General features: G+C 36.8%; 1 protein-coding gene across 3 annotated transcripts in view; it reads left to right on the forward strand.

Moving 5' to 3' along the window:
- The window catches only part of ETFA (electron transfer flavoprotein subunit alpha), an 82,852-nt gene that overhangs the window by 30,310 nt on the left and 41,253 nt on the right, over positions 1 to 11,289 (forward strand). For all 3 annotated transcript variants that reach the window (XR_014148136.1, XM_081829639.1, XM_081829640.1), the window contains exons 7-9: positions 240 to 341; positions 651 to 719; positions 5,906 to 5,988. Coding sequence is in view for 2 of the 3 variants with exons in the window: in XM_081829639.1 (XP_081685765.1) it covers positions 240 to 341; positions 651 to 719; positions 5,906 to 5,988 (254 nt within the window). In the remaining variant the exon portion in view is untranslated. The remainder of the gene's footprint in view (positions 1 to 239; positions 342 to 650; positions 720 to 5,905; positions 5,989 to 11,289) is intronic.

An 11,289-nucleotide genomic window follows, 5' to 3' on the forward strand; every position in this document is an offset into this window, starting at 1 on the left:
TAGATAGAGAATTACATGACTTCTCAAAGGTCATATAGCTAATGAGGTGAAGGCTGGAATCTAATCCCTTCAATTCTTTCCAAAAATCAGAGAGAATGAAATTAGAAGCACAAAAAATTCACAGTAACTAACAAACTTAAATTTCATGGAATTAACTCTTTATGTGTTTCTTTTAAAAATTACTATTATTGAATTTTAACTCACGGTCATTCTTTTGTTATCTGTATCAACGTACGCAGTATCAAGTCCTTCCCCAGTGGGGATAGCAGAGTGGCTTGACCAGAAATTAACAAAAAGTGATCGACCGGAGCTAACTGGTGCCAAAGTGGTGGTATCTGGTGGTAAGTGGAATATTGTAATTTATTAATTTTAAAAGATGTTGTAAAATTAAAATTGATTTTATTAGTATTTATTTTAGAGCAGCACAGATTTTCTTTTTTCAAATGTAAGAAGTAGATAAGATTGCAAGTATTATTCCCATTTTACCAATTAGGAAAATGAAATGAGCGTGGTGGTAACACAATTTGGGCTCTCAGTTGCATATCTGTATCGCTGGCACCAGGGGGAGCATGGTACAAGTCATCTCCACAGCTGTATGGAATGGAGTTTATGTTTACTTAATTTTTTTTTTTTCCATTTTCTTCAATGAGGTCGGGGTTTGAAGAGTGGAGAGAACTTTAAGTTGTTATATGATTTGGCAGATCAACTACATGCTGCAGGTAAAGATATTTTCTTTAGTAGAAAAATACTCCCTTTTTGTTGGAAATATTTTTTCTTTATTATTTCATTTATATATAAGTCACTCAAGTCTGCAGATTATTTTGCTTTCTCTGGTTTTCAACTTTTCTCTCTGAAATGGTTTTTCTTAGTCTCCAAGTAAATGGTATACCATTCAGTGTGGAGAGGGTCCTTATGCTTTTTTATTGTTTATCTGACACTCTTATATTTGTGAAATCTTTGTTATTTTTCCATTTATTTATTTATTTATTTATTTTTAAAAGAATTTATTTATTTGAGAGAGAGAGAGGATGAGAGCAGGTTGAGGAGCAGAGGGAGAAGCAGACTCCCTACTGAGCAAGGAGCCCGATGGGGGGCTCGATCCCGGGACTCCAGGATCTTGACCTGAGTCAAAGGCAGCCACATAACTGACTGAGCCACCCAGGCGCCTCTGTTTTTCCATTAAAAAAATTTTTTAAATGTGCCTACTTCAGATTCAGGAATGCCCTTGTTTTTATTGGTAGTTTAATAACAATCTCTTATAAAAGTAGAAATTAACATTATTTTAAAATTGTAGTTAACCATTTATAGGAAAGATAGAATGTATTAAAAATGTACTGATGAGAGTGGAATGGTTTTTGAAATCAGAAAATTGGAAATATTTTAGTTTTTAACTATAGCACTGTTGCATGAATATATTCTTTTTACAATGGGGTGCCTGGGTAACTCTGTTGCTCAAGTGTCCAACTTTTGATTTTGGCTCGGGTCATGATCTCAGGATCGTGAGATGGAGCCCCCGCATTGGGCTCTATGCTGGGCATGGAGCCTGCTTAAGATTCTCTCTCCCTCACTCTCCCCGTCCTTCCCTGCTTAAGATTCTCTCTCTCTCCCACTCCCTCCCCATCTCTCTCTCTATATATATATAAAAAAAAAAAGAAGAAAGTCTCCATTCTTTTCTTTCTTCCCCTTTGTTAAGAGTTTTGTGTATAACTTTCTAGGTTTTTCGTATGCTTTTATATTACCTGATCTATGTACTCATAGAAACAGTAATGGTTTTGTCTGAATAAAGGCATGATATTGACTCTATAATCAGATGGTTTTATTTGAGGGTGTTTATTTCATTCACTTATTCTTTAATTGAACAAATATTTATTGAGTGTCTGCCATATGCCAGGCATTATTTTAGGAACTGGGAAATAGCAGTGAGCAAAATAAGCAGTCTCTCCCCTTGTGGATTTATATTTGTATTTGGGTGAGACTAGACTTGTATTAGTTTCTGTGGCTATTGTAACAAACTGCTGTAAACTCTGGCTTAAAACAACAGAAAATTATTCTTACAGTTCTAGAGACCAGAAGTATGTTGAAATCATGGTGTTGGCAGGACCACACTCTGGGAGCAAATCTGTTCATTTCCAGCTTTTAGAGGCTGCCCCAACATTCCTGGGCATGTGACTGCATCACTCCAATCTCTGCCTCTGTCTTCAAATCACCTTCTTCTCTGTGTATCTGTATCAAACCTCCCTCTGTATCCCTTTTTTATAAGGATACTTGTGATGACGTTTAAGGGACCACCTAGATAATTTAGGATAAGCACCCTCTTTTAAGATCCTTTATATCATATCTGCTGCCATGTTGGTAATACAGATTCTGGGGATTAGAAAGTGAATATATGGGGCACCTGGGTGGCTCAGTCGGTTAAGCATCTGCTTTGGCTCAGGTCATGATCCCAGGGTCCTGGGAGACCAGGGAAAGTGCAAAAGGGAAATGGAATGGAAAGTGCAAAAAGGAGGGTAGTAAGAGATAAGACAGAGAGTAATAGACCAGACCATATAGGGCATTATGTGCCTTAGTAAGGAGATTGCTTTTCTCTTGATGAAATAGGAAACCACTGAAAGGTTTGAGTAGAAGAGTCACATGACCTGACACTCTAGCTACAGTTTTGAGTATAGGGGGATAAGTTTTGAGTGTAGGGGGATAAGTGCATTAACGGGGGGATCAGTTAGGAGATTGTTTTAATCATTCAGGTGAGAGATACTGGTGGTTTGAATCAGGTTAGTAGCAGTAGATGTAGGGAGAAATAGTTTCAGGATATATAGCTGAAAGTAAAGAAACTGGGATTTCTTGATAGATTGGACATATATATTATGAGAGAGAGTTTTTATCTGGCAGTTGGTAGGATGAAATTACCATTAGCTGAGACAGTAAAGACCCCAAGTGGCACAGTTTCCAGGGAGAGATCAGGAATTCCATTTTAGGCATATTAAGTTTTGAGTTAACAGTAAACATACAAATAGAAATGTCAATTAAACTGTTGGTACAGGAATGTGGAGTTCATTGGAGAAGTTTGGGCTGGAGTATAAATTTGGGAATCAGTTGCATTTCGATGGTATTTGAAGCCATGAAACTAGATGACCTCACCAAGGGAGTGAGTGTAGATAAAAAAGAGGTCGCAGGACTAAGCCCTAGACACTGTAAGATTAAAAGAGGAGAAGGAGAGAAAGAAGACCAAAAGGAGTGTGGTAAGTAAGGCAGGAAAACCAGGACAGAGAGCATGATGTTTTGGGATCCAAGTGAAGTGTTTTAGTCAGGTATTATATAGTAGGTCAAGGAAGATGAGGACTGAGAGTGACTAACTGATTTAGCCACTTAGAAGTCATTGGTGACTGAGCATTTTTAGTGGAGTAGTGGGCAAAACCCTGAGTGGAATGGACTTAAAACAATGATCCTAAATGGTGGTTACATGACTACATTCACTTTATGATAAACCATTGAGCAGTACATTTGTGATTTGCATGTGTTTTGTACGTGTGTTATGTCTTAATAAAGTTTTTAGAAAAAGATTCGGAGGCCTGGAATTGGAATCAATGAATACAGACAACTCTTTAGAGAGATTTTGCTATATGGGAAAGCAGAGAAATGAACAGTATTTAGGGGAGAATGGAGCCAACAGAGGGGCATTTTAAAGAGGGGACAAATAATAGCATGCTTCTATGCTGATGGGAATGCTCCAGTTGAGAGGGAAAAATTAATTATGCTGGAGAGGGAGGGCAGAGTTGCTGGAGTAATGTCCTTAAGTAGGCAAAAAAGAATATGGACACAGCTGTAGGTTGATGGGTGTATGTTAGTTGGAACATGTGGAAATTCGCTTGTGATGATTTCAATTTCTTAAGTGAAATAGGAAGCAAGGTCATCAGCTGAGAGTGAGGATGTTAAAGAGTATTGGACGTTTGACAAGAGAAGAAAAGATATGAAATTTTAATTTAGGAAACAGAATTAAGGCCTGTTTATTTAAAGTAAAACCTAGTTAACACAGCTCAGTGTTGGTGTTTTTCTCCAGTTATGCTGAACTACAGGGGACAGGTAAGGAAAAGATAGAGAGGTTGTTTAGTCTGTTAACTGGAGATGGAGATTTTTTCTAGTTGAGAGTGATGATGAAGGCAAGGAGATTGAAGGCGTATGCAATGAAGTGATTAGAGTCATTGATCATAGAATTTAAGCTAGGTAAAGAGGAGACAACATGGGGCGCCTGGGTGGCTCAGTTGGTTAAGTGGCTGCCTTCCGCTTAGGTCATGATCCTGGAGTCCCGGGATCGAGTCCCATATCCGGCTCCCTGCTCAGCGGGGGGTCTGCTTCTCCCTCTGACCCTCTTCCCTCTCGTGCTCTGTCTCTCATTCTCTCTCTCAAATAAATAAAATCTTTAAAAAAAAAAAAAGAGGAGACAACATAGTGGGAGAGAGGGTCAGTGAATAGAAATATAGATCCCAGTGAGGTCAGAGGATTGTTGGAGCTGAGTGTGAAGGGAGTCAGCTGGAAAGAGTAGGTCACAGAGAGACATTGGAAATTGAGATTGTCAAGGGATATCGGTAATGGAAAGGTTGGGGATATGACCATGGGTGTGGCTGAGTACATAGATGATTGGAGAAGAGTTTAAGGAACCAAGAGGCCAGGTGTTGAGATCTCTGAGAATTAAGACTAGTGTTGGAGAAAGTGGCAATGGCCCAGAAGCTAAAAATCATTGAGAAATGAAGGGGATTGGACTCATGGTTAATAGCCGACACAGCAATAAATGGGTGACATGATCTGACGACGTGAGATTCAAAGCTGAAGGCTTTTAAGGAGGAAGGAGGGAGAACTTTCTGAAGGTGTCAGTGAAGAGTCCCACCTCCAGGCCCAGTGGTATGAAGATGGTGGCAGACAGAGCAACATCTGGAGGGAACTGCAGGGGAGTCGTTGTCGTCAGGGAACATCTAGACAAATGAGAAGATGGGTGTAGATTAGGGAGCATGCAGAGCATTATGGAGATTAGTGTGTGAATTATGAAGGATAACCTTTGAGTCTGGGCCTTGTAGTGACTGAAGTAAATAAAGGGCAGTATGTGACCAATCCTCACTGATTCAGGTAGTGTTGAGACTATGTGCCTTAGGAGGTAGTAGGAGTACTGTCTGTGGCTTCCTCTTGTCCTCTCTAGATGAAGATGAAGAGGACCCAAGACTCGTTCTTGACCCCTGCTGAGAGGGGTGACCTTACTCCAAGTACAGGGCTCTTTGTTGACTCCTGCTGAAGGAGGATACAAGGCTACTTCTCATTTTTTTTTAGATAGGTTAAAATTTATCTTGTGTTATGTGTAACTTGTCTTTATCTGATCACAAGAGATAATGATATCATAGTACCTTCAAAAGTTGTGAAGTTATTGCATAAAGGAGCGTTATATAATGGTATCCCAAACAGATGATAATATATGTTTTATGAATGCCTAGAGGCCTTTTTGATAAAGCAAGCAGAGGACTTCAGCCAAATTTAAAATTTAAAATCCTTGGGTATAAATAGAAGGCATTTCTTTTTTTAAAAAAAATTTTTTATTGTTATGTTAATCAACATACATTACATCATTAGTTTTTGATGTAGTGTTCCATGATTCATTGTTTGTGCATAACACCCAGTGCCCCATGCAGAATGTGCCCTCTTTAAAATAGAAGGCATTTCTTGAAGTTTTGTGTATAAAGTGCACTAGTACTTCATTTTAGAATTCTTGATCAGTGAGAAGGGGATTTTTTTCTAAAACAAGGCCTTTATAAAATAAATTTGTAATTGTACTTATCAGTATCTTTTTATACAGTTATTAATGAATATCCCAACCAGCTGATGAATAGAGCTTAAAAAAAAATGACAAATATGTTTTCCTCTTTAGTTGGTGCTTCTCGTGCTGCTGTTGATGCTGGCTTTGTTCCCAATGACATGCAAGTTGGACAGACGGGAAAAATCGTAGCACCAGTGAGTATTGCGATAAAATATGCCGTGCAAAATTCTCTGGGGATAAAAAGTTTGTGTGTGTATATATATATTTGTTGAATAACCATCTCAGATACTTTTCAGTGTATCTAAGCAGTTAGCCATTACAGTGGTGAACATGTCCTCACGAGGTCTGTGGATTTCTTGGTCTCAGTTAAAATGCTTAGCAGTTTTTAATCCAGCATTGTCTTTCAGATTTTTTTTTTTAAGTTTTTATTTAAATTCCAATGTCTTGGGGTGCCTGGGTGACTCAGTTGGTTAAGTGTCCGACTCTTGATTTCAGCTCAGGTCATGATCTCAGGGTTGTGAGTTTGAGCCCGATGTTGGGCTCTGTGCTGGGCCTAGAGTCTGCTTGGGATTCTCTCTCTCCCTCTCTCTCTGCCATTCCCCACCCTCTCTCTCCCTCTCTTAAAAAAAAAAAATTCCAGTGTCTTCTGGATTTTTTTAAAGCAGTGGAACACTGTCAAATTCACATAAAATCTTTAAAAAAAATTCACATCACAACACCAAATATAAAATTGGTGAAAATAACATTTTATTAGTAAATGGATTTTATAAGTTCACATTAACATTTATTTACCATAAAGCCTATTATTAATAAAAACTGTATTAATGAACACAGAATCTTGAAATCAGGAGCTATGAATAATAGTTGTCTCATCCTGAACACCTACTTTATCTCTCTTATTTTGTCTAGCTGCATGAAATTCAGAAAATTCTCATCCATATAGATAAGTGATACTAGAATATTCTTCAGTTAAACCTATCCAAAACTTAGAAAATAAATACTTTGGTTTCAAAGTTCAGTCACTAACCGTATCTAATGATTGTTCATATTACATGAGTAGACATCTTCAGGCTTGAATTTACAAAAGATCAGACCCACAACGTTCCTAATTGATAATACTTCTACAAGAAATTCAGAATGCACTGAGGTGGCAGACAAACTTTTATTTAGTTTGACTGAAAGGCAGCACTTGTTAAGTAGAACAGCTGAATGATGGAATGACCAGTGGCATCCTTATCTGTATTGAAAATAAATGTCCACAAACAATGAATCATGGAACACTACATCAAAAACTAATGATGGGGCGCCTGGGTGGCTCAGTTGATTAAGCGACTGCCTTCGGCTCAGGTCATGATCCTGGAGTCCCGGGATCGAGTCCCGCATCGGGCTCCCTGCTTGGCAGGGAGCCTGCTTCTCCCTCTGACCCTCCCCCCTCTCATGTGCTCTCTGTCTCTCTCATTCTCTCTGTTTCAAATAAATAAATAAAATCTTTAAAAAAAAAAAAAACTAATGATGTAATGTATGGTGATTAACATAACAATAAATTTTTTTTAAAAAATGCTTATATAATAAATAAAATCCACATATAATAAAAAAAGAAAATAAATGTCATACAGTCAGCTTTCTTCAACATTGCCATTGTGAATATAGAATTATTTAAATTTTTTTATAAGGAATTTAAATATATTGAACACTTTAAAGACTTTCTTTAACATAAATCATATAATCCCCAGAGATTCTGATTTATTAACTCTGAGTTAGGCCTGGTCATGTATATATGTATGTATTTGTGTGTGTGTGTGCGCGTGCACATTTAGGCTTTAAAACTTAAAACAATCTAGGGGTGCCTGGGTGGCTCAGTTGTTTAAACATCTGGTTCTTGGTTTTGGCACAGGTCATGATCTCAGGGTAGTGAGATCGAGCACCTTGTTGGGCTCTGCCCTGAGCATGGAGCCTTCTTAAGATTCTCTCCCTCTCCCTCTGCCCTTCCCATCTGCTCATGTGTGCATGAGTGCTCTTTCTCTCTCCTAAAAAAACCTTTTTGAAGCAGTCTCAAGTGTACAGAAAACTTGTGAGTACAGACCAAAAACCTTTATTTTTGTGGACTATTTGAAAGTAAGTTGCTGAGATGATACTCCATCATCCCCAGATAAGTTATGTAGAACATTCTCCTATATAACCACCATACAACTTTTAAAATCAGGACATTACAATTGATACATTAATTCCATCTTATCATCAGATCCCATTCAGGTTTTGCCTATTGTCTAGTAATGTCCTTTATAGCAAGAGGCTTTAGCTCAGAATCACATGGTGCATATAGTTGTCATGTATCCTTCCATCTTAAACAGTTCCTGTCTTACCTTGACTTTCATGACCTTGGCACTTCTGAAGATTATAGGATAGCTATTTTGAAGAGTAGAATGTCCCTCAAATTAGGTTTGTCTTGTTTCCGCACAATTCAATTTAGGTTATATATCTTTTGACAGGATTATCACAAAAGTGGTATTTCATCCTATCAGGTGGTACACAATTTCATTTTGTCTTATTACTAATGATTTTCACTTTGATCTTTTCATTAAGGTGATAGCTGTGAAATTTCTCTGCTATAAAGTTACTTTTCCCTTTGTAATTAATAAATGTTTTATGAGGAAGTACTTTGAATGATGTGAACATTCCAATTGTCCTTAGACTTTCAATTCATATATTTATTTATATCAGTATGGACTTCTGATTCCCATTTTATTGAGTGGGTGAAAATCTATCGTCATTATTATTGTTGTACAAATTATCCCACATTTGGCCAGTGAGAACCTCTTAAAGGTGGCTTCTGTGTGTTTTTTGACGTGTTCCCATTTTTCTCTCCCTTTCTTACTTTCTAACAGAACAATATGTTCCAGGCTCATTTTGTACTTTTCTTATCTGAGCCCTGGAGTCCGTCTTTTCTCTAAAGAGCCCTGGTTCCTTTTAGTGAAGAATAGTATTTAGCAGCCAACAGCTGGATGTTAGCTGCTTTCATTGGTATTAGGTTGTTGTTATTCCCAGAACCTCTCAGTGAAAAAAGCTAGGGAATGTGCATAACTATGTGTATGTGTAGGCACATACACACACATTTACATCTGTATTTCTGTATCAGTCTCTATTCTATATATTGAAAACCATAGTTCATTTTGATACTGCCAATTCCAGTCCAATACCACAGGATCAATTCTGGTTCTCTCCCTTTCCCTGTTTGTAATGCCCTTCTTCTACAGTGAAAAACCTGGACTCTGCCCTGCACAGATGCCCTCCCTCCTTGCTCCACTCAGGTTCTGACACCCTGCACCGAACAGTCCTTCCATATAGATACCCTCCCCACTTTGCTTGGACTCTGATACTCCTGTCTGGATCATTTCTTCCCAAAGTTTACATTCCCACCAACTATGTATTTGGGTTCCAGTTGCTCCTCATTTTTACCAATATTTGGTGTTTTAGCTGTTGAATAGTGAATGTGTAGTGGTACCTTATTGTGGTTTCAGTTTTCATTTGCCTGATAGCTAATGATGATGAACATTGCTGTGTTTTGAGGATTCACATGTCTTCCTTATGAAGTGTGTTTAATTCTTTGGCCCTTTTTTATTGCTTGTCTTTTTGTTATTTAAATGTCATCATTATATATATGTTATATATATAATTAAATTATTTATGTAATTATATAGTTATAATATGTGAGCTTCTTATCAGATATGTTTTACAAATATTTCTCCCAAGGTGTGGCTTGCCTATTTATTTTCTTAATGGTATCAAGTTGAGGAACTTCCCTTCTGTTCCCATTTTGTTGAGAGTTGTTACCATGAATGGTTGTTGAATTTTGTCAAATGTTTTTCTACATTTATTAAAATGATCATGATTTTTCCCTCCTTTATTTTGTTAATATGATGAATTACATTGTTTGATTTTTGAATGTTCAAGCACTTTGAGTTACTGTGATAAACCCTACTTGATCATGATATCTTTTTAATATACTGCTGGTTTTGATTGACTGGTATTGTGCTAAGGATTTTGGGGTCTGTCTTGATCAAAATCTGTAACTTTCTTTTTAAAGAATATTTGTCTAATTTTGGTATCAACATTATGCTGGCTTCATAAAACGAGTTGAAAGGTGTTCCCTACTGTTCTATTTTCTGAATGATTTGTGTAAGATTGATATATTTGTTTTGTTTTAAATGTGATAGAATTCACCAGTGATGCCATTTTGGCCTGGAATTTTCTTTGGTGGAATATTTGACAATTAACTCAGGTTCTTTAATGGTTTTAGGGCTATTCAAATTTTTTATTTTATTTTGAGTCTGTTCGGCTAAGTGATATATTTCGATGAATTGGTCCAATTTTTCTAAGTCAAATGTATTGGATAAAGGTGTTTATAATACTGCCCTATTTTCATTGTCTATAAGATCTGGAGTGAAAGCTCCTCTTTAATTTCTGCAATTGGTAATTTGTGTCTTCTCTTTTTTGTTCACTTTCTCTTCATCAGTCTAGTGAAGAGTTTATAAAAATTTTTTAAAAATCTCAGTGATCCAACTTTTTTAGAATGACAGACTTATTGAGATATATAACTCATGTACCATACAATTCATCCAATTAAATGTTTAATTCAGTGGCTTTTAGTATATTCACAGTTATACAACCATCACCTCAGTTAGTTTTAGAACATTTTCATTGCCCCCAGAAGACACATACCTGTTTTTTTCCCCAACTCCTCCAGGCCAAGGCAATTAACATTCTACTTTCTGTCTATATAGATTTGCCTATTCTGGACATTTCATATTAATATTTCATAATAATTGATGATTATATAATAGGTGGTCTTTTGTGTTTTTTTTTTCATTTAGCATAATGTTTTCAAGGTTTATCCATGTCATACTATTACTTTTTATTGCTAATAGTATTCCATTATGTGGGTATACCACATTTTATTTATCCATTCATAATTTGATGGACATTGGGGTTGTTTTCACTTTTTGGCTATTACGAATGATGCAGATATGAACATTCATTTACAAGTTTTTGTGTGGACATATATTTTAATTTTTCTTGTATATATGCCTAGGAGTGGATTTGCTAGATCATATGGTAACTCTGTGTTTAACCTTTTGAGGATCTGCCAAATTGTTTTCCATAGCAGCTACACCAACAGTGAGCCAAATTTTAGCTTTGTTTAATTGTTTTCATTGTTTCTCTAATTACTTCAGGTTTACCTTGCTCATAAGGCAGAACTTATTAATTTTGTATTGTTTATTTTTAAAAAAATTTTTGAAGTTTACTTATTTAAGTAATCTCTGCACCCAACGTGGGGCTTAAACTCATGACCCCGATATTATGCTGAGCGAAATAAGTCAAACAGAGAAAGACATGTATCATATGACCTCACTGATATGAGGAATTCTTAATCTCAGGAAACAAACTGAGGGTTGCTGGAGTGGGGGGTGGGGTGGGAGGGATGGGTGACTGGGTGA

The sequence above is a fragment of the Leptonychotes weddellii genome, chromosome 9 (genome assembly GCF_054177405.1).
Source record: "Leptonychotes weddellii isolate Sample4059 chromosome 9, ASM5417740v2, whole genome shotgun sequence".
In the NCBI taxonomy this organism is placed as follows: Eukaryota; Metazoa; Chordata; class Mammalia; order Carnivora; family Phocidae; genus Leptonychotes; species Leptonychotes weddellii.